Genomic DNA, 23,979 nt, shown 5'->3' on the forward strand with positions numbered 1-23,979 from the left:
ACAATATTGTTTATACTACAAAATCCTATACCAAGAACTTCTCTCTACTATAAAATACTACACTATAAAACATTTTTTACTAATCTATAAAATAGTTTTCTTCACAGCTTTTTGCTATGAAGTTTTCTTATGAATAATTTGACACAGCTTGGCTGACAAAACCTTCACCATGTAAAAAAAGCACTAGATTTCAGTAATTTCTCAGACACAGCATAGCTGAGAAACAAAACCATACTGCTTTAAGGAATCCAACAACACTAATTGACCCACTGAAAAGAACTGATGTTCTAAAATGAAGGGTAAAAAGAATATTCTTGACTATTTAATTAGGCACAGAAATTTGCTTTCTGTAACTGCCAAGATTAAAACAAAATTATTCTTATAAAACAAGACACCGAAGTAGCAACTGCAGCACCAGGCAGAAGTTATGACCCAATGCCATTGTGCAGACAGCATAAATACATTATTGCCAACTGACAGCCTCCCAAAAATCTATCCATTCCAAAAGCTGATCAAATGATCTTCAAAAACCTTGCCTCATCTTTCTCTGAAAGGCTTTTGTCCTGTTCCTGACCACTACCCAGAAGCAGCGTGAACATTTAACACTGGAAGAAAAAGGTGAACACCTACTCAGAGGACTCATTCACAGGCATGCTACTGCACAGGTCTCCAAAAAACTCTGCTCCTTCAGGATATTCAGGCATGCAAGTTCTTTAAGCACAGCACAATCATTGTGGTGATTAGGCACAATCAAGCAAAGGAGTATCTGTGGTAATTAACGTCTTCCCATAGTTATGTTGCCCAGAGAAGCAGCTCACGCTTCAAGAAGGGCCATCAAAGCAGAAAAAGCTTCATTTTTCTGGGAAAATCTGGGAAACCTCAGATTTACACAACCGACATCCTCCACATACAGTTTAAACACAGAATCGAATGTGGAAATCTTCTCTTTCTCTACAATAAAAGGGGGAAAACAAGCCCAGTAGTAAACCTTCAGGATGACAGTTGCTACCAATAAACATAACTTGTCCTAGAATCAGAAGTTAAGGATGGCAACACACCGCTTACAACACTGGCAGAGACATACCTAGCTATAAAACAACTAAAACCTCCAGAAGCATGTTTGTGCCTAAGGAAAAACTGACCAATGGAACAGTAACCTACGACAGATATACATGATTCAGAAAAAGACTTAAGTCTTCATCAAATATGAAACTTCTGCCCACGCATCCATGTTTAATAAAATACACACAGTGAGCGTAAGACAGCAATGCAGTGCTGTGGGTAAAATTCTCAAGTATTTACAGACTGATGACTCAAATTATAATTCATGTGGTCATGTGTATGAGGCATAGAGGTCTTGCAAGTTACTAGATAAAGTCTCATTTCTCTGAAAAACATATTTAGAAAGATTCCTCCATGTAATTTATATTACTATTTGACTTAGAGCTGGAGTTCAGTTATGACTAGCATTGTGAAAGCAATCTAGAAGACAGTCCCTATCTTGAAGAATTTATTTACCCTGTTTAAAAACAAGATCTGATTCACCGAAGAGGAGGACTTTTATCCATCAGTCCATACACACACACACAGGTCTACACACAAACTGTGCTGGAGAAAAACATTCAAGGAAAAGAGCAATTAAAAATAAGTACGCTTAGCATACCACCATGGGGCCATTTCACAAGACAACCCTTTCTTTGGTTAGCTTTCGGCAAGAAATACTTTTGTTATTTTTACAGGGCAGACTAACCCCATGAGACTGAGCAGTGTATTTTATGCGCACGCAGCCAAAAGCAAGTAACACCAAGTGGCTTCTCACCTAAATGCCTGGCTGCAAGCATACACAGGAAAAAAAAACGCTTTTTTAGCCTCAACCTCTCTTTCCTCTGAGGGCACAAAGGCAGCTTAGGCAATATACGCTTCGCTCCTAACACAGGACACGCTGCACCATGAGCTGCTCCACGGCTCTGAGGAAATGGCACTGCGACCGACAGCAAAGCCCCATCAGTGAACTACCAGTTAGACAGCAAAACCACCATAAGTTTGGTTTGTGCTCTAATGGGGAGAAAAAAAAAAAAGTATCTTTAAGCAATTCCCTCCCCCAAAGACTGACTGATTTTTTATTTTATAATCCAACAGCAAAAGCTACGTTATTTCCAAAGGTAATCTTTCACCTTTTAGTTTTACTCTTTTGGTTAGTATCTAAACTGCGTAATTTCATGCAGTAAATTCATACATGAAATTTCTCCAAATAAGATTAATCTAACAATATAATGCAGCAGTTAACTTACAGTGCGAGCACATTTCCAAAGGGTAGCTTGCCTCATTTCCCTGAAAGACAAAAAAAGAACAAAGTTGCAATTATTCCCAAATTAGCTCAGGGGAACTATCTTAAGTTTCAACACTGTAAACATCTCAGGCAATACCAGTTATATGTTTTTTAAAAAAAAACAAAAACAACCACCACATATTTTAAACCCAACAACCAGGGACAATGTTTTATTTGGATAGATCTATGTTACCAAAACATACAAAGAAATATAAAACCATTGAGTCTCCTCTGATGAGAATTCCCATGAACTTATCAGCAGTCCACACGATGATAAGAACTTCAATTCCATATTCTAAACTCAAAAAAAAAATCACTACTTATATATTGTGCAAATGCTACTTTTCAAGTTAAAAATAGTATTTAATTTCAAAACTTCACATAATCTGCTTTACCATTTTATTTTATACACAGAAACAAGCATGTCCTTATGAATTACCATGCCAAATATTACTCACTTTGCATACGAAAATCAGCATTATTTTCTCCCAAGCCACCATGCCCACTCCCCAAAAAAGGATTCACACAGGAAGAATGATGCAAGAAAGTGGTTTACATGACCAAAAATTCAGATGTTAACAGCTTTACAATTAAATACTTTTGTAACATACTATGGTAGCTACAAAACAGGAACATGTTGAGTGGAAAGTTGAACTAAGATACCAAGATTTTAAATCCTTGCTGCACTATAACAGTCAGAGCAAGAAAAATTAAAACCTTGAGGGTACAGTCACTTTGAATTTGCACATATTGAAATCTGCAACTACTGCAACACGAACGCCAAAAGACAATAGTATTAGAAGTTAGTATTTTTTCTCCAAATGCCTCGCTTTGAGCCAGAGAAGATCACAACACACACTGGCTTAATGCCTCTTCTGAATCAGTCAGCAAAAGAGTGACCAGGTAACTGAAGCGATTCATAACCGAGAATTATTTTTTTAGGGAGTGTTTTAAACAAGAAAACAAAACACATTTAAGATGAGTCTAAGACACACACTATTCAGCAGTGATTCTCTTACTGTGTGGAGCATAAGGGATTCCATAGCTGAGCACTTGCACAGAAAGACTCCTCAAAAAATTACATAAAATTGAGCAGAAATACAGAGATTACTTGACAGAAGGGGGGGAAAAAATAAGGAAGAACTACATTTAGCCTGGAAGCATGCAACTGCATTTCCTAATAAGAACAGAAAGGGGCAGAACAAACATTTCATGAATCTAAACATGTCTGAGATGTGTTGTTCAGGGCAGGGGGTTGCCTTTTTTTTCCCACCTCCAGAAGACATTCACTTTGCTCATCCCCCCAATCCACAAGGTTTCTTGCTTCTTTAGAAAAGGTTAATACATTTGCTTTAGAAGTAGAGCAGCAAAAGATACAGCCTTAACTTCTTCCCCAATGCCTACTCATAGCAAGACAAAGTAGCAGACAAACACGGATGAGGACTATCAGGTCCCTAAAACCTCAAAAGCATGACTGAGACACTCTACAAGAGAAACTTATCCCACTGTGGCAGGGAATCCAGGAGAACAGTGCCACATGAAAATCTTGGATGGAACCCAGTCTTAGAAAAAACAGTGAAGATCAAAACAGGTAGTAAAAGCCTAGTGTACATAAATGAATATAAAAGGGTAGGGGTTTTAAAATGGGGGAAAGCAGAATTTTGAAACAAGAAGAAACAGGAACCAGGGGATCCAGCTAGGCTGCTCAAGACACGAGGTCATGAAGAGGCAAGAAAAACACCAGACTGGAAGGCTGCAAATTAAAGGAGAAAGTCGAATTAAAACCAGTGCACTTATGCACATGCACACACAAATATACAATCATAACTACATTAGAAGACTGTTCTGGGCAATTATATCCCTGTTCAGGTGTTGGGAGAAAGTTCATTTCTAGCACAGGCTACCAAAATCAATCTCCCTAAAGCTGCATTAAAGGCTTCTGAAAACTGAGCAGGAAGAATTACAAAAACAGGAATAACTTTTTTCAGTTCACGAACTGAGTAAGTGTAATGTTTATAAGGAGTCTTACTATGCATTTAGATGCACGTGCTAAACCATAATCAAGTTATCTAAATGAAGTAGCCTATAAAAAATATTTGGAGAACAGAGGACAAAAGTGAATACATTTCAGCTTAATTTTACTGTGAAACTTTGTTACTGCTAAAAAGAAGTGTTAAGAATACTTACCTATCCAGGACTGGAACTTGGGTATCTACAAAAAAATCAGAAAAAAATATTAAGTGAAAATGTACAAATTACATGACTGCTCAATATTTGCAACACGGTATTTAATTAAGGTATTTTAAGAAGTAGTTACCTGCTATGGATGTGCTGAGTGTTCATCTTCACAGAAGAATCCAAAAGTGAGTTTTACAAAGACTTAATCTTTCTCTTTTTTTTGTACAAATAAATGTTCACGCTACTCACGCCAAGATTCCAGTTTGCACAGCTGTGACCTGGACAAATACAAAGGTGCTCCTCTATACCAGAGACTTGAACCTCAGAGATGATGATTAATGGTTTGGTCTTGGGGGCAGGCATTTTTCATCCTATTCTGAACAGCAATATGAAAACATCACTTCTTTGTCCCCAAATACAATCAGTATGTGTGCACATGCTATAAGGTGCAATATAAGCCTTGAAACACAAGTGCTAAATAGATTCTGCATTTTCTTGCTCCGTAAGAACTAGCACACAGTAAGATGGAAGGTCTAGAGCTATACTCACATTAATGTATTATGAAAAAAAGCAGGGAGGGAAGCCCAGCTATGAGACTTCAAAGTGTCAAATAAGCCCTTTAAGAAAAGGGAAGAAAACCAGGTACATATTTTCATCTGTGCAGTTTTAATGCAGAGAACTACCAAAGCTTAACATTGGGACCAGGTAGCATTCAAAAGAATGCTGGAAAATACTACTTCAAGACTAGATGCACTGAAAGAAAATTTGACAGTTACTGCAAGATATCATCATAATTATAAACCTTATTCAGTAAAATAACACAGCATTGACTTTTTTATGATTTTAAGATTATACTCATTTATGAAGACATAGATTACTGTAAAATCTCTGAACAGCATGTTATTTCATCTCTGATGCAGAAAAGTTGATTTATACAAACAAATGTGTAAAGTAAGGTTCCAATACCACTCTTAAGACTGCCAACTTAAAAACCTCATTATAATATTAGTATTTCCTGCCAGATATATATTTAGCATACCTCACATGAAGTGAGAGTATCCTCTCATATACACCATATTAGCACATTTAGAAACAAGTGACACATGCTTGGTTGAAGAAATGCAGCTTGTACAGCATCAACACTCCACAACAGATTTACTTGGCACCTACGCCTAGTATAAAACATGCTTTCCTCAGCTGCATCTGGGTATTAGTACCATTCTGCTCAAGTTCCAACTCTTTTCTCTCAAGTTATACAATTAGAACAAGTGGCTGGCATACTACGGCTATTTTGAATAGCCTTATCCTTTTGGAAAAATCTTGGAAGTTTTCTCAAATGCTGTTAGATCCCTGCAAGTTAATTCCTGGTTAAACAGCAGCAAAACCATGACTTAGAAATACTTATGGATCAAGGAACAGCTGAGTCTACTAACAGACTGAATACTGCAGAAATATCAGTTTACTAAAGAAATTAAACCACTTCAGTAAAGTATTTCTGAAGTTATATGACATGTAGTTTGTTTCTTTAAGAATAAAAATGTTCCTTGCAACTTCATTCTCTAGTAATTATTCTCCTTTTCTCCTTCCAGCAGCCATGCCTTTACTGATTAAGGATAACCTATTAATGGACTTTAGTCTTTATTTCTTCTGTAGATTATCCATAAAAACATGTTTCTTTATTTCTCTTTCTTTGGCAGTTACTTCAAACACTAATCGCTCTCTCTCTTCTTAAGATCAGTTTTGTACATGCTCCTCCAAGATAGAACGGTTAAAGGCAATTATCTTGACAAGTTTCCTCAGCAAAAGACATGAAGAGCTGCGGATAGAAAATAAAAATGAAATTTGCAATTAGCAAAACTAGCAACAGAATCTAAATTTTTAGCTGAAGTTGTTCATACAGAACAGCTTGTACACATTAAGACATCAGACTGCAGAGCAGTCCTTCAGCACACATCAGCAGATACTTTCTAGATCTGTTTGACTGTATGTTACTTTGCTGCATAAGGAACATTTTTTGTAGATAGTTCAGAGACTTAAATTACAGTATCAGTCTTCAATTAGTTTTCTGCTTTTATAGAAAGCAGAAAATGTGTTTAAATGCCAGCAAGCCACAATGTCAGCTTAGGACTTGGTTCCAATTCAGTCCTCAGAGGGCAGTGTTGTAAGGGCCTACAAATACAAATGAACTCCTGGAAGAGTTGAAAAGTTAGATTGTTTCAAAGCGTTTGATTTGTTTCCCTAGCCAGACAACGGATTAATTTAACAAGTGGCAAGAGCGGTCTCTTAAGATCTGTTTAGTACATGTCCAAGCAGTAGCTGTCTGAGATTTACTACAATTCTTGCAGCAACATAGAAAGCAGCATAATAAGCTCCTCCTTGTTGTAAATGGCCTTAAACACACAAACCACCTTGCCACTCCAGTTGGCTTACACCTAGGCACCAAAGCTTTCCGCAGAAACAGAACATTATTAGTGTATCTGCATTTGTGTTTTTGACATGTAGGCACCTCATGAGGTACTGTCAACACACCATATGCTGTGCTTCCTGCATTTGCTCCTGCACCTTCTACATTACTAATTATCTTTGTTACCACAAGAAAGAAACTAGAGTGGGCAGGTGAAACAGTTGGGGGTCAGAACCGGGGATTATTAAGATAATAAATTTCAATTCTCAAGTTACACAAAAAGCTAATTTTCCATCACCCACTACTATAACTAGAAAAGAATGGGAGTGTTAAGAAAGATGGTGGAAGCTGGCAAGCGATCATTTAAAAAGCACCTGCTCAAAAGACCCTTCTTCCTCTTCCACAAACAAAATGCTTCTTTATCTTTTCTCATTCTCCTCCATATCACCAAAATTAACAGTTAATGAAAATTACCTGCTGCAGAGAATTCTTCTTTCTCCTCATTTCCTTCAAGCTCATTTTCCATATACTGCCATTTTCACAAAGCTTTAATGATGAAGAACTGCCAATTTGCTGAAGAGAACTTCGGGGGTTGGATTTTTGTTTGTTTTTTCTTTTTTTTTTCCTTTTTTCTAATGACCCTTGTTAAATAAGTTACTAGAGCTTTGGCTGTCATAGGTTGGCACTGTACCCTTCATCAACAAACACTACGCAAGTTGGCAAACTAAAAAGGATGGCATTTGTTATCAAGGCTCTAAAAAACTTTTGCATCAATTGAACATGCCAGACATCCACAGTGGTTTAAATGTCTTAAAATGAATTTCAGACAAAGGTCAGGAGGCTTTAAGCCACTTTAATGTTTGAATTTCTGAATTAAATGTCAGTCACAAAAATACACAAGATGTCACCTACTGTAATTTGTACATTTCATATGTGAATTACCAGAGCAATTAAAGCCTAAAAGGAGTTTAGAGCACAGACGAAAGACATGCCCAAAATTTCTGTAGACAGTACAAGAAATGTGGTTTAAGACAAGACAAACAGGAATATGGTTTCAGTGGAAAAGAGCAGCAAGAAAAATACCTTCATATACCCCATTTGGCAACAGCATGAATATACTTCACCTTTTTTGGTTAAGTCTGATTAGAAAAAAAAAAGACAAAACACCCTCAAACTACTCAATACAGAGAAGTTGTGTCTTAGCCTGTGAATCAAGAAAAACATGTTACTGGTTATCTTCCAGTATATTTAACAGGAATACCTAATTTGTACACTATCTAAAGGAAACTTGTAGAGATGTCACAGATAAGGTCACTAGGGAATCTAGCATATGTGTTTGACTCTGGAGTAATTAAGTCACCTTTAGGCTTTTCATTGCAGCCACTAAAAGTCTACTTAAAATTGGGATATCACAACAGTTACAGGAAAACAGGACCATAATTAATTTAGAAGCCAGCAATAGTGCTGACTAACTGCCAAAATTTAGAATTAACTTTTAAAACAACTTGGTGGCTTTTACATTGTTTTATGCAAAGCAACTACTAAGTACTTGCTTTGCAAAAGTATTCCAGGCACAGAGTGCAACTCCCCTAAATACTACCTCCTCAGAATAAGCAGCAGTCTAGCACAAGACTTCTACTGAAATACTAAGAAAATACATCTACCTCTAAGGTTAAGCAAAGCGAAGAAATTAGAGGGCATTAAATTAGAAGGCATGTAGAAGTTCGAGCAACTTAAGGGCAGTGACAGTTTCACTGCCGACCCCAAATTCTCAACTTAGTTTCTAGGATTCCCACAGAATTTAAATACTTACATACAAATGCCTGACACCCACCTCACATTCAGTAAGTTCCAAAATTAAGTTTCTTCTTCTAGAAGCATCTGTACTACACTTCCCAATCTCACATTATTTTTCCAGGCCACCAACAAATCCATCCACTCTACTGAGGGGCAGCCTTAGTCCTTGCCTTTCTAACCCCGAACCTAAGACAGTATGACAGCAGTTTAAGCTGCAAGACTTCCAAGCTGAACCCAACCAAGTCAACAATTTATTGAACCTTCACAATTACACAATGTTCACAATCTGAGTTCTGCTTATGCCCCATTCATTTTTTGTATCCAAAGCTGTGAAAAACTCCCGCCACACATTTTATAGCCATCACTTTGTCGGACCATAAACCCAATGTAGTACTCAAAAGTTGGAAACCATCTCATTTCACTTCAAATCTGGGTGCCATGCAACAGAATGAATTAAACAGGTTACAAGTAAGCAATACATTTTTACAGGTTATCCAGAAAAGCAAGGGATTACTGGAGGGGGGGGGTGGGGGGGTGGGGGGGTGGAAGAAAAGAAAAGGCAAGGGAAAAACATAGAAGCAGCAGTAATTGTACCAGGTAAGTAGCACAGATCACAAATGGGACAGTAAACTACTGTCATTCACTTGGTAGTTGAAGAGTTGCGACCTCCTGCTCTTCTGAGTAAAAATTCCCACTAAACCCAGTAATTTTTAACAAAATCCCAACGGCTAGAATTGCCATTGTCTATTTCACAGAATGGCATGGGTCATGAAAGAAACACAGACATAGTCTTTACCAAAGAAATATTCCAATGGTATGTTAGCAAAAGAATAAACAGCATTTCTATGGAAAAGTATCCACCATTTGTTTTCTTTAGTTAGCCCAAAAGAGAGTGCATATCATAGCAATAGATCACAGTTATTTTCTTCTGGACCTCTGAACACAAGATACATCTATAGAAGCAGACTACAAAATATATGTATTGACCTTAAATCTTGGTATTTAGTTAGTACTTCCTACAAGCTGTTAAGAGTTCCCTAGGCACACAGAGATAACAAATGGATCAAACATCCACCAAGTTTCAGAAAGTACCCCAAATATTAAAAAAGAACTCCACTTTGAACTTCCTTTTAAGTTATTCCATGTCTTTCTGGGACACATTTGCTTTCCCAACTATGACTGTTAATCATTGGGAAAACCCACGAAGAAAAAAAAAAAAGCAGCTATTTATTCTAGCACAAGAGTTTCCTTCATTTAGGAATTTGTCTAATGATTTTTAACTTCCTTGACTCAGCTACAACTCCACGCTCGAAGCCTCTAGCGTTGAGGACACTAAACCAAACTTATCCAATAAACAGAGAGAGACTGCGAACTGCTATCGTCTAATTCTTGCACCTTAATGCAAACACATACACATTTTTCAACTCCGAATTTGCCAAGGGACTGCTAACTTGCTCTCCTCTACTTTTTAGTCATATAAACAAATATTATCTATAAGAATTGAAAAAACTGAGGCATGTTTTTGATAGCCCAGATAACGTAGTAACTGAAGTGTCAAATGCTTTATAAAGTCTAATGGTTTATCTTTAAAAAAAAAGCTAGAGAAAGCAGATAAATTTCATTTGGGATTAAAAAAACCCTTAGTTATATTTAGTTAACACACTTGTCCAGTCAATTTATGGTTTCCTTTGAGGAGGTGGCGGCATTTCCCATTTTCTGGCAGCCACGATTTTCAAGAGGATACAACTATCTAGACATGATACACCCACAGCTCCTCAGCATCCCTGTTACAATTCCTAGCTGTTAAAGGCCAACTACATAAGGCTGCCGACAGCCTTTCATTCCACCATCTTCAGTTAGTCTCCATCCTGGAACTACAGCATGAACTGTGCTCTCCCCTATGCCTGCCGATGAGTGTAATCGTTGTCCCTTGAAGCTATAGTAACTTTTTGCCCAATACTTTCAGTTACGCTTCTTGGAAGCTTTCCTAGAATTCTGATAAACCACTGAACTCGTATCAGTTCTCAGTTTTTATATATGATCTTAACTCAAAGGTGAAACTACAAAGGTAGAAGAGAGAGGTCTTACAGCTGATGTTAATATCCTAGCTCAGTATCTCACCTGAACACAATCATCAAGGAAGGCTACAAGCATTTTGTAGACAAAAAAGGGCACTGCCGGAAAAACAAACAAACAAACTACAGCTTGTTTTAACTTACCTTTGGAAGCAGAACATTTCAAGTTTTAAATGTGTTATCCCCAAAGCAGCCTAAATTTGTTAATCCTGCCTCTAAAGAAAACACTGTGACCTTCAGTGCTGGAGGAACTCAAAAAAAAAGATTAATACCTAATTCTTCAACATGGCATTTAAATTGCAGACATCAGAGATAATGAACCAAGGCAAAGGGGATTGCTGGATTTGGGATTACAGTAGAGATCAAGTCAGGTTAAAGCCGTTACAGCATTCTGGCACTGTTGTTCTTTGCAAGTACACAGAGTAAGTGTTATAATTCCCCCTACCTACCACGTTTAAAAAAGAACAAGTCTTACTACAAAAACCTTATTTTGGATGCATTTATTCAGTTTGTCGATAACAAGAGAAGGGATGATTCTTCAGAAGATTCCTCCCTTCATACGTACATCAGGTTCTACCACCTCGCCCCTCAGGATGCAAGAAAGACTGCACAAGTCTTCGGAAAAGCCTGCAGTTTACTCCTTAGTCACCACCTAATCCAGTCATGGCTCTGCTCAAGCTCCGTCAGTCATTTTCAGGGAAGCCACTTGGCCTCTGGCTGGCAGTTGGCCAGTCACTTCTGCTATGTTTTATTTAAATCCTCCACTGTCCACGGGTCTCCTCCAATATGAGATATTAATGGCTTAAGGCCATCTCACAGTCAAGTAGCTATTCTAGGATATCACAGGGAAGCCCTAAACCACTGAAGCAAGAAGCGAACCTGAAATTAGAGACAGCTACTGTTGCCAAAGCCTCCACCAGACAGGAAAACTAAAGGAATCAAGAGTGTAATTGTAACGATAAAGGCCAAATCCTCTTAAAACACCCCTTACCTTTATTAATCTTACAGAACACATTGGAATAAAAAGTATATATGTTCAAATGAAATTCAAAACATTAAAATTTAAAATGCATGGGTTTATTCTAAGTGTTCAGGACTGAAAAGCAACCTGCAAAGTCTGTCCAATTATAGTAGGGATTCTACAATTTATATTCATATACATAAATGCTATAGCTTTTCCTATCTGAACCCAGTTGCAATTACAGAGCTTTCAGGAAGTCTAAATGAGCATAACCTTGATGGTACGGTGAAGTACTTGGTTTAATCCTGCACCTATATATACAAACACACAACACTGTCTACTCAGCTGCAGATAAATTAAAGTTGTCTTCAAGAAAAAAAATTGTCAGAGTGAGACATAAGGACCCAGTAGAAACACCGAAGAAAAATTTGCAAAGCTGCTTCAGAAGAAAGCACGATCAGAGTGGAACATGATTTTACTGCAGTCCTCTTCCTGAATTTGGAGGAGAAAAGGAGCCACCAAGTCAGAGCATACATTGATTGTACCATTCACTAGATCCCTGTCTATCCCCACAAATCACCTTACACAAGGTTGATGTAGACAGAATAAAAACAAAAGGATAACTGGATTGCTTTACACTTATCTCAGTTGTTGCACCTGTAATATATGTGAATATTAAAAGTTCTCTATTCTATTTTACTATCTCCCTGGTGGAATTTGCAATATGTCAGGTAGATAAGATAATTAACAGTGCTAGAGAAACAGTGCAGTGTTTTAAAAACAAGGTGAGGCAGTGAAAAGACTGTGCCACATTTAAAAAACTAACAAATCTTGTTATTTGAAAAAAACAAAACCTCATATGTATGAGAAACCATAACCTCTCATACAAAATAAGAGCTCTCACTGGAAAAAACTTGCATCACTGCAATCTGTAAATAAAACTTGAGAGAAAACCATTCATAGGAACAGAAGTGTTAACTTTATGAGCTAAGGTACAATTCCCTGCGTGATATTAGATAATTTCACTTTTGGCAGTTCCCAGCTACTCCTTGTCAGAAGCAACGACCCAGTTTACTTATGTAATCACTACAGAGCTGGCATTTCTAAAGCTTGCATCACTCTTGAAAATTCTCAGAACCCTGTAATTTTAAAAGCATAAACGAGTAACTAATTCTCCAAAGGCCAAGGAAAGTAGTTTCCCAGAAAGATTCTAAAGCAACTCAGCCTTCAGTAGGTGAACAATAAAGTTCTGCCACCACTAAATCAAAGTAAGTTCTGATGCAATTAACAATTCACATTAGGAAGTCTTTGGGGTAGGACAGGTTGGTCCTCCATGGCTTCTGGAAGAGTCAAAAAAATCTGCAGGATACTCACTTATGTTAACATACTGTTTCACCTACAAAACCTCTTTCTAGGTTTACTACATAAGCCTCCTCTTTAGCTAAGGGAATTGAATAAACTTAAGCGAAGAGAACACAGCAGCCTTCTTTCTCAACTTTAAAGGTAACTGCAATAAAGGTTCACCTTGTGACTCCGCTGTTACACAGAGAGACCACACTAGGGAAAATGAAAACAAGACTACGCTATCCAAGCAGAAAATTTGTAATCCAAGCACAAAACAAGGTAGAAGAGGAGACTGCAAGGCAACAGAATCATTAATGACAAATTTTAAACAGAACAAAATATAGATCTTTATGCATAACAAAAAAGGAGCCGAAGAGTTTTACAGAGCATTTCAAAGAGGACAATTTAAGTAAGTATAGTGCAAAAGCTTTATGGGAGGAAGCATAAAACATGACTGACAATGACTAAAAGCATCATGGAAGTATCAGTTAAGGGTCAACATCTTAATAACAAAGAAATGACACCAACTTACACTTAATGGGATACCTAAAAGGAAACTAAACCCAAAGCGTACTGATCTTGTTCTTCAGGAGACTGATGGATACACATCGGATATCGTCCACTTATCTTTTTCATTTATTCACTTCATTAATAAGGATTTTTTTTCCCTTCATTGGCAAATGTTAACATGGAAAATCCAAACAAGAACAAACAGTAAATCGTGTCATGCTTGTGTGGAGTAACAACTTCAAATTTAGAAAAGTAAATAACAGAACAAAAGAAACAAAACTTCACTCAAAACATTAAGCCAAATTATGCAAGCATCACTGAGAACCTGGAGGGACTATGAACAAAATCAGAGTGTTTGCCAGTAATTAAAAGATATTATACATAAACTATCATTTAGCATCCTATAGTCTGTCAAATGAAGACAAAACTACCCCAAAAGAGTCCAAACACCCATTTTACAGGTAAAAGATTCACTAGGCAATTAAGCCTCCTTCAGTTTCTTCTTTCTCTGCAATAACTTGGAGATGAAACAGGTTTTGTCCAAAGCACCTTCCCAGAAAACAGACAACATTCAAAACTTCAACACAAAACAATAAAAGTTATCCAGCAAAACTGAGAATTAACCACTGGCTGACCTACATAGAAATAGGGACAGAACAGTTACTTTACAAGAATACATTAACTTGACCTAAAGCCATATTGAAATACAATTTTATATATATATACTCTCATGAGGCTGCTTTCAATTATGCCAATTTAATTCTCAGCACTTCCAGATACAATGAAACAAAAAAGAACTGGGAAGCTTGAGCAAACAGTCCTCTAGAACAATCCCATTAAAAAACTCTGCCAAATTAATTGGTAGTTCAATACCTCCCTCCAAAATTAACAGCAACAGTCAAGAAGTTAATTATATTCTCTGTAATACTTCCCATCAAGCACTCTTGCCACTAGATTGATGAGGGATGTGAAAGGTAGGCTTTCTTTTCTCTGCATTGTTTAAAAAACATGCTTCAGTATGTTGTGGAAGTTACTGTCACTTGAAGGTATAGTATTTGTTACCATGCTTGCAAATTTAAACTTATTTTTTGAATAATTTTCAAAGAGCTAAGGGCAAGTGTTGCCAACATCTGTGGAACCAAAAACTGTACCACTTAAAAATAATTTGTAACACTCCAAATACAAAAAGCAAGTAAACCGAAGAGTAGCCCACTCTTCCGAAGTTTCTGAACTTCCTTATTTTGCTTGTACCAAGATTATCAGAAATAACACTGAACGCCCTGACTCCACAGGCAGGAAGAAAACCGATAATCATTAGATAGGTTTCATACTACTACTCTTCAGCAACGCTGTGAGCCTTAGAAAGGAGTAATAATACTTCTCTTTGCAGAGGGTTTTTCAAAAGCAGAAGACGACCTACCGTAGCCACAGAACCCTCAGTAGAGAAAACAAACCTACTCCCTAACTTCTTTAAGACATGGCTACAGGCCTGCTTGTGCCTGATCAGATATATCTCACATATCTATCAGGCTGAGGCAAATATGAAAGGTGAGAAGCTAGCTGGAAGTGAAATGGAGCATGTTATCCTCTGACAGCAACCGACAAATGTACAAATTGATGTTATTTGTTTCCAACGTATCTGGTAAAGTTTCCTTGCCACAAACTGCTCGCCAACTTGTGCAAGCAAAGAATGGGAGATCAGTATCAGTTAGGAAGTAATTTAGAAGGTTTCATTTTTTCAGGGGGGTTCAACATAACAGATGCACTGTACTGCTGCAAGTGGTATTTGAAGAGGGGAAGCAAACAGTAGAGATACATTCTAGAAATTAAGAAAATACATTATACTGCATCATATAAAGTACACAAGGCTATATACTACAGTTGAATATAATTCCCTGTTCACAGAAATAGGTTGGAAATATCCAATAACAATGTGACCAGTTCATATTTCTCTACCAACTGATTATCTCAAGTTTTTAGATTTTAACAGTGTATTCAGTAATGAGTTAATGCAAAGGTTAAGGCTTTGGGAACAGTTATACAGATATTTTTTAATGGATCCGAGAAGGCCTAGAGGAAAAAGAAAGCTGATGCAGCTCTATGGCATACAAGTCTACCAACAGTTTGAAAGACTCAAACACCCTTGAGCAGGGAAGTTTAAGTGCCAATTCAGCAAATACTGCCAATTCACATGGGCTATAACACAAGGACTTAAAACAGATTTAAGGAAGTCACACAGGTCAGTCAGTATACATTACTTGATCAAAGGGTCTAAGAGCACAGAAACAGGTTGCATAAATAGATGTTATCACCAACCCTTCTTCCCATTTAAGAAACTTACAAACAGTTCAATGCCACTTAGCATGAAAAAGGGAAAGCCGAGTTTGAAACAAAGCAGATAAGCATCTTATGGCTGCCGAACAAGAAGAGAGAAGACGGAAACAGTACAGTACAAAAAAAAAATCATAAATGAAAGCAGACAATTACTAAAATGTCATTCAGGGTCTGTCACAAAAGAGACTGAAGAACACTGCAAATAACTGTGTCAAGGACATATCTGAAAAGAGAAGACAGCTCAAAAATGGGATTTGATTTCACAAAGTCAGAACAGAGGATAACCAAGGAGGCAAAGATGCAGACAGAACTAGGCAAGATGTGCAAATCGAAGCAAGAAGCAGACCATACAGAAGGGGAATTGTTGCATAGACAGAGAATCTGCAAAATAGAGACTGTATTCCAGTATTGTTAACCATCTCTAATAGTTAATGCTAATCTTAATACTTAGTGCCTTTTTTATTATTATTTCAAAAGAAAAAAACTTCATCAGAACTTACAGCTATTAAATTGAGATACTTTATGCCACTCAAGGACTCATGAAGAATTCAGCAAAGAATAAAGATGAGTCATAAGGTTTGAAAACAGGCTCTACCAGCACTGTGATCCAATACAGAGCTATGAAAAGCCTTGTAATTAAAATATCAAGAATTTTACAAAACATTAAACAGGTCTTCTGGGCATTACCAGCTTCCATTCTAAGTGAATACTTAATTTACAGCAAATTAGGAATTTTTTTTTCTGAAAAGGATGCAGTGCAAATTTCCAAAGTCTTCTGAGTATCTTTATCACAGACTTCCCATCAAAGGAAAGCAAAATGAAACATAGTAGAAGACAGAAAACTACCACACTGCATTCAATTAAGATTTTCACTGCTATGGAATATTCCAAAATCTTGAAACTGTTTTCTTTACGTGACCTGTGTCATGGAGAAAATACTGACTCTTTTAATCATAATGCTGAGGTGATTTTCATTCGGGAGTTGCTTATATGAAGTAATATTCAAATGCAATTAAAAAGATAGAATATTTTATGTTAAGTTCTTTAGGGCAGGAACTGACTTGGTTCTTGTATTTATGTAAAGGAATGCAAATATTTAACATTGAGTATCATAGAGACACCTAGCACTTTTGCTACAAGCTAATAAAAGGGTACTCAAAGTAATTAGAATTCCAACTCAGTCTCAGTAGCTTATAAAGAATCATATTTTGGATAACTCTTCAAACATTTTACATCTCATTTACTTATAGATGTTAGCATTGTATTTGGTAAAGACTAATAGCACTTGCTAAAAAAAAAATATTCCTTCATCCTGTCAGAAATCAAAGCTTATTAATCGCTGTAAAATTAAAACCAGCTGTCCTGAAGAGCTGTAAGTTTTCCAGAGTTGTAAACGTACATAAAAGCAAGCATAAAAGTACACACAAAGCAGCATTAGAAAAATTACTGCTATTTATAGGGTCCACAGGTCCCAAAAATAAGTCAAGTGGATGCACCCCTGCAGAGCCTTGGTGACTTCCAGTAATAATTACCAGTCACTCTGGAGCCTCACAGTCAATCTAGTGATTCTAGTCCAAGACTCAGCACAAGTAACTGCATTCATCCCCCAAGGACTGAGACAACTGTGCACGTACACACAATTTGACCACAGAACCACAGGCTACCATCTTTCTGCTACTTCCCATCTTCTCTCTTCAGAGGCTACATTTACTGCTTGGAAACCTTAAAGGCAACATACATGCATACGTTCGTACACCAGTCTGTAGTATGAACTAAAATTAAAAATGTTCTTTGATTTGCAAAGTGTTTTAACTATTCTTTGTGAGATGCTAGGTAACATGAATTGACTACACAAAACATTTATGACCCTACACATAGGCTAAACACCACCTCTGAGAAAGTAGCCAAGATAAAACCATCACTAAAAACCACTGACTCCCGCTCAAACCAACTCTTACCAGTTCTTCCGGGATCTTCAGCTGCTCTGTCCCCTACTACAGAGCATTACAGTACTACTACAGCATTACATACAATGCCTTAATCTTAAATCACCATCTTCTATTTCCCCTCAATTTTAGTCTTTCACTTATGTAATTTTGGTGTCTCACCAAGGAAGGGAATCTGGCCGCCTTCTAGCTCGTTTTTTCAAGGCCTCTCAAAAGAGAATTTTTCGGATCGAACTCGGGCAAACTCAGCTGCACCAACACCAGAGTTGCACTCTAACAGTCAAAACTACATGAGTTCAAACTCGCTAACCTTCCATATTTTGTAAATTGCACTTATCACTAATCTGACTTTTCAATGCACTATCTGAAATAAAAAGCTAACAGCAGCAGCACCCAATGCAAATGCTTTAATCTTATTATTAAAATAACCAAACCAATAAAATATTTCAGGAAAGTACCATTTTTTTTAAGAATCACTGAAAAAGTTTAAGCAAGGTATAGATATTTCACTAGATGCCCCATGAAGAACAGTGGTTAGAGTGCTAAGATAGCCTACTTAAAGTCAAATATAAAAATCAAGTCTCTATTTATACTGCACTTTTTGTTACTGTCATTTAAACATTTTCCTATTTGTCATGATTATCATGACTTTTTTCTAGACTTGTTAGCAGCTCTACATGCAATCAAACTTATTTGGGACATCTGAAGTGTTCCTTTGGTGTTACCAACAAAATGGACCCATGACTGCTCAGATACCGAGGTGCTAAGCCTGTTAAGCAGCAGCTCAATACTAAATTAAACTTGCCCAAGGGAACATCCTTACAGATACAACACTGAAAAAGCTGTTCAGTCATCAAGCTAGCAAAGTACATAGTTATGTTCTCCTTCATAAGCTCAGGCCTAAAGCCATATTCATGGAGTCTATTTCAAAAAACAGTCCCCTCTGCTAGCCATAGTATCATTGAGCAGAGGGAATTCCAAGTGACTTCTTTCAGCTTCAGTGATGCTATTCAGAACTTACATGTTCAGCAGTGGAACAACAGTTGTTTTTTATCTTTTACTACCCATTACAAAAAACCCAAAACACCTGGTAAACATACATAGAGGAGCTATTCACAGGATAACAGAGAAGCAGTAGAGGTCTTCCTTCCCAAGTTTCCAGCTGCTTAAAATAAAGGGCAAAAAGCCTCCACATTTGTCACAAATATACTGGAGGAAGACAAGTATTTCCACGGCATTTAAAGATGATCTGAAGATTATATTCTTGTAAGAATCACAGCTGAATCCACTTTCCCAGTAGCTGAGTTTCTTCCCAGAAACATATTAACCCTGGCCCTCCTTCCCGGGCTTCCTATCTGTGACCCTACCCCTTCCTCTCTGCCCCTCCTGAATGCTGACTGAAGTTCTTCAACTAACAAATGTCTTGGTACGTTTTTTTTAATTCCTACTTCACCTTAGACAATGATTTAAAGTGTTTGTGAACTTCAATCTGACTGCATAAGCTTTTTAAAATAGGCATGGTATCAGCTTACTGGGGGAGTTCCGGTTTTTTGCCTTAAGTTTGTTAAAAAGTGTCCATCAACAGCAACTTCACAAATATTCACCTGAGTGTATTAACTGGCACAACCTGTTCACAGCTTGGATGCCAAGATTTTTATTGGCAGTTCATGAGGAATGCCATCCTTCAATCCAAAGCATTTCAAGGGTTTCTGAGACTTCTTTAATGCAGTTAAGGATTATTTATATCACTAGGGATTCTTCTTAATTGTGGAATGGAGTATCAATAGCAGGGCCAACTGACTGCCAAGTTACAAGCAAGTCAGCTATCATCTCCAGCCCATTTTGCACCAACTACCTAATTTTCCCAAGCAGTTAAAGTAACAATGTCCTAGTGACTGTGCTAGGTATAATCTAAAAGTGATATATAAAACATTTTAATGGTCTTTCTGTTTGTGGAAAAGGCCTAATACAATAGTTACTAAATTAAAATTTTCAAGATACACATTCAGAAAGTTACATAAAATGTCAAGATTAAATTTTCCTATTTAAAAGAACTATCACTCCAAAAATCACTTCACTTGAAAAATGTGGGGTTTATTCTTAGAAACACTTGCAAGTTTAAAAAAACCACCAAACACAAACCTCTCCACAGACTTGCCATTCCAATTCTGTAGAACAGACCTGTATAGGAAGACAAGCCATAGTTTAACCTGGGTTAAACTCATCTCAATATTCAATATTACTAAGGAAATATAGTATTTCACATAGTGACCAAAATAATCTAGCTACATCATACGTCAAGCAGAATATATTGCTTCTAGTTCCGTACTTAAATCACTAAGAAATCACGAATTTCAAGTCTTTTAAGATCATTGATCCAGGGAAACTGCAGTGAAAACATTCCCAAAATACTTGAGTTGGTACACTGAAAGATTTATCCATTCCAGATTAAAAGATGTTGGTCCATATTCAAGTCTGTCCCACTTCATTCAGCACATGAAGGCAATCTTTGCAGCAGATCTTTCTCAAAGTGCTGGTGTCAAGATTAGTTTAAGCCAAGACATCTAAGAAACTGAATCGCTTTTATGAGATATAAAAGGCCCATTTCCAGGTCTAATCTCTAAAAGAAGTCACTTTAAGTGGCTAACACAACGCTACAACGATGTTGAAAGGCAGTGTATGACCAAGCTTTCAACCGCTGCACACCATCACATGCCTTAAGCCAAACGGACACACGCAACGCGTTTTCTAGTGGCTGCACCAACAATTTATCAGCCCCAAATTCTCAAAATTTATAGCAGTTAGATTTAGACTTACTTATTTTCAGAGCTACAAACACATTATCCATTTCCTACATCACATACTAACATTAACTTCTAAACAATAAAAAGGACCTCGGATAAGTTATTATCCCACCACGACCTCAAACTTTTTCATTTGTAGAACAAGGCCAATATTTACCAGCTTCACGAGAGCACAGCAAGACAAGCTCTTATGGTCTTTGGAAAAGAAAAAACATGTTTAAGTAATTTATATAATAAAGTCAGCCAATAAAATTCTTACAGCTTCCAGGAGTCCTAACTTTTTTCTGTTTTAATTAACAGAGGCATGCAAGTAAAACAAAATACTAATTTTCTTACAATACCCTGCTCAGAAGGTTCCAGCTGTGTAACCTTTAAGCATAAGCACTTTTCACTCCTCTCTTTTGACGTAGACCCATTCCTCCCATCATTCCTTCCCCATCACTTCAATCTTTACTCCCCCATCCCTCCCATGCTTGCTCTCCCCGAAGCAGAGGAGTTTTATCGTGACAAGGACATCACACAGTAGCACCTTGCCTATTTCTGATGATGATTCTGGCAAAGAACTAGCACGTAGGAAGCGTGGGAACAGCCAGCCCGCTTTACCCCTGTGGTCCTTCTATAGGAAACACACAGGAATAAACAAGCTTAGGAAAAGATAAAAACCTACAGGCCAGAAGAAGGAAAGGACAGAAAACAGGGAAATGTGTCACTAAATGAATTGGCTGCTAATCAACAAAGAACAGTGCAGTGAAATTTTTCTCCTGTCAGAAGTTCACAAATGATACTACCCGAAGCTGGGAGAACAGGCTCAGGAGGAAAGAGGAGGGGCAAGGAAAACAAGAGCAAATTGCTTTCAAGTTATATATTAGCTCAAATTACAAAAAGTTTGTCCTATGAACACAATTTTTGGTCACCACTCCATGAAACTAAACCAAAAAAGTCTTAACACTTTCATGCTCCACTACCATACGGATATATTTGTCATTACTGCCTGTGTTTAGCTGTGTTTTGTTAAAAAAGGGGAGGGAAAGCAAAAATTCTTTTTTTAGCAGGGAAATCAAAGCAATGCTGAAAATCTTATGCAAGTGTAATTTATGAACTACAGTAGGAGAATACAATATTTAAGTACACCTACAATTTAAAAAAGCTACTCTTTCTGCAACACTGTCAGGCAAGCACTGATTCAACATCCAGCTACGAGAAAGCTGTTAAGAGCTTCGTTGCTAGATTCTTCTTCAAAGTATGTATTATGTCAATCAAAACTGATAAATAATTTTCTCATAGCAGTCTGGTCTACAACTCAACATCAGTTTGTATGTCTTTCTGACATACAAAAAGAAGGGAAACAAGGAGGCAGAAGCAGATTGAGAAACCGTCACTAAAATGTGCATTTCTGCCTCATTTGTCCCCCCAGAAATACCAGAATTACTGAAGGCTCCTTTTCTAGCACTGATCAACAGAAGATATTCCCATCTCTTAAAATATGAATAAACTCTCAATTTAGATGTTATTAACTCAATCCCTTAATGCTTCCCCTTTCGTGTTAAGCCACATGCCTTAGAAGAGGGGTGGTTCTGAAGCTCCCGAGGCATGCCCATCACAAACCACTTTCTCTTGAAGTACCCAACTTCCAATCCTCCCTATTGTTAATAGTTTAACCACAAAAATACAGAATTCTACTTCTACCACACAGTGACACAGGATTACTTTTTAAAGTCTCTTCTCTCTTCACCAACAGGAAGATTCTTCCTCTGTAGATCACAGAGTTAAATAAACTTCCATATTCAAACTGGCCTCTGAACTACTCCTCTGAAAATTACTTCCAAAATAAAAACTTTTATTAAACAAACTGGCTTAAATAAGCCTACCAAATACTTAAGACCAACACATGAGCTTCACAGTTTGAATCCTCAATCAAGTCATTCCACCTGCAGCAGAAGACCATCAGTAAGCTGTAAGATGGACCATGTGAGTGCCTCTCAGTTCCTGCCACCTGTTACAACACTGAATAGACTATTCAGATATCTGTAATGATAGCGGTGAGATTATTATTTGTTAATGGTAAAACTAGGGTCATCTTCAGCTAAAACCAACTTATTTAATACCCTCCTCCCTGCTAAATAGTAAGCAATGCTTAAAAATGGTCTTCTGAGGGTTTTATTGCAAAAAATATTTTGGTAGTTCTTTGCTTCAGTGATTTAGAAACACTGTTAGATCAGCTTCAGCTGGAAGAAATGCACCAGAAGCACCACCACTCAAGTAAAACAAGTTAAAATATCTGAATAGTCTAAGAAGATAGGTGCACTACATAACACTGTTTGGGTGACTCCTGTGGAATTCTGTCTTCTGTCCTACAACTATAAATCTCAAGAGCTGGATATAAACCAGAATACAGACCATACCAAGAAAACAGATTTATCTACCCTAACCCAAAACTTGTTGAATAGCATCTATCTGTGCTATTTACCTTTTCCTAGAAATTACTACTCATAGGAAAAACTTGCTACGTCAACTCTGACGGAAGTAGCCTATCAACATTACTTCTAGCATTATGTAATGGACTCATCTTATGCTCTGCCTGATCGATTATTTTAGAACTCGCTAATACCAAAGCATCCAGAACTACATTCTTTGACTCGTTAGACGTTTATGTGTTATCTTAAGCTACCTACTAGGAACACAACAATACGTTCATCTCTCTTCACTGTAACTGTCATCTCCCTGGCCCTGTAAGAACACAGAAAAAATGTTACACCAAACTGTGAAAGAGAATTGCTCTATTTAATAAAGTAAAGGTTGAAACAAGGTCTACTCTTTCATTAAAAGTCAACTCCTTCAGTGAAAAATCCACAAGGTAATGACAGTAAAAATAACTAAATTAACTGAAATGAAATGTTTGGGGTTTTGTTTTTTAATGTTTACCAGCTGTTTAGTTTTAGCTTGGTTTTCAGACTACAAGGCATCTAAGATCAGGTGTTATCAGAATCAGTGTACTGATACAGCTAGGGTGACAACTCTCCTGGTGTTGTTACTGCTTACGCGAGCAAACACACACCTTTACTGGCAGACATAACATCCAGCATAACTTTTTCCTAGCATCTGCATTTACACATTGCAACTGATCATACACAAAATCAGTCATGATTATACCATTAAAATATGCTAGGACCATTTTAGTTACAGCAGAATCAAGAAAAAGTAACTGAAGTTAATCATACATGAAAGTTCATTACAAGACACTAACACACACGGACATCATGGTTAAACAACATTTTCTTTCCTTTCATGCATGTTAGC

At 37.2% G+C, this 23,979-nt stretch overlaps 1 protein-coding gene across 3 annotated transcripts in view; it reads right to left on the reverse strand.

The window, feature by feature from the left end:
• PPP3R1 (protein phosphatase 3 regulatory subunit B, alpha) overlaps positions 1-23,979 on the reverse strand; it is a 40,633-nt gene that overhangs the window by 14,828 nt on the left and 1,826 nt on the right. Inside the window, exons 2-4 of one of the 3 annotated variants that reach the window (XM_055810004.1) lie at positions 4,647-4,883; positions 4,517-4,541; positions 2,292-2,331 (exon numbers count right to left, since the gene is read on the reverse strand). In XM_055810004.1, the coding sequence (XP_055665979.1) occupies positions 2,292-2,304 (13 nt within the window). In that variant the 5' untranslated portion in view covers positions 2,305-2,331; positions 4,517-4,541; positions 4,647-4,883. The remainder of the gene's footprint in view (positions 1-2,291; positions 2,332-4,516; positions 4,542-4,646; positions 4,884-23,979) is intronic. The other 2 variants (XM_055810005.1, XM_055810003.1) reach the window with 2 other exon arrangements.

The sequence above is a fragment of the Falco peregrinus genome, chromosome 7 (genome assembly GCF_023634155.1).
Source record: "Falco peregrinus isolate bFalPer1 chromosome 7, bFalPer1.pri, whole genome shotgun sequence".
Lineage (NCBI taxonomy): Eukaryota > Metazoa > Chordata > Aves > Falconiformes > Falconidae > Falco > Falco peregrinus.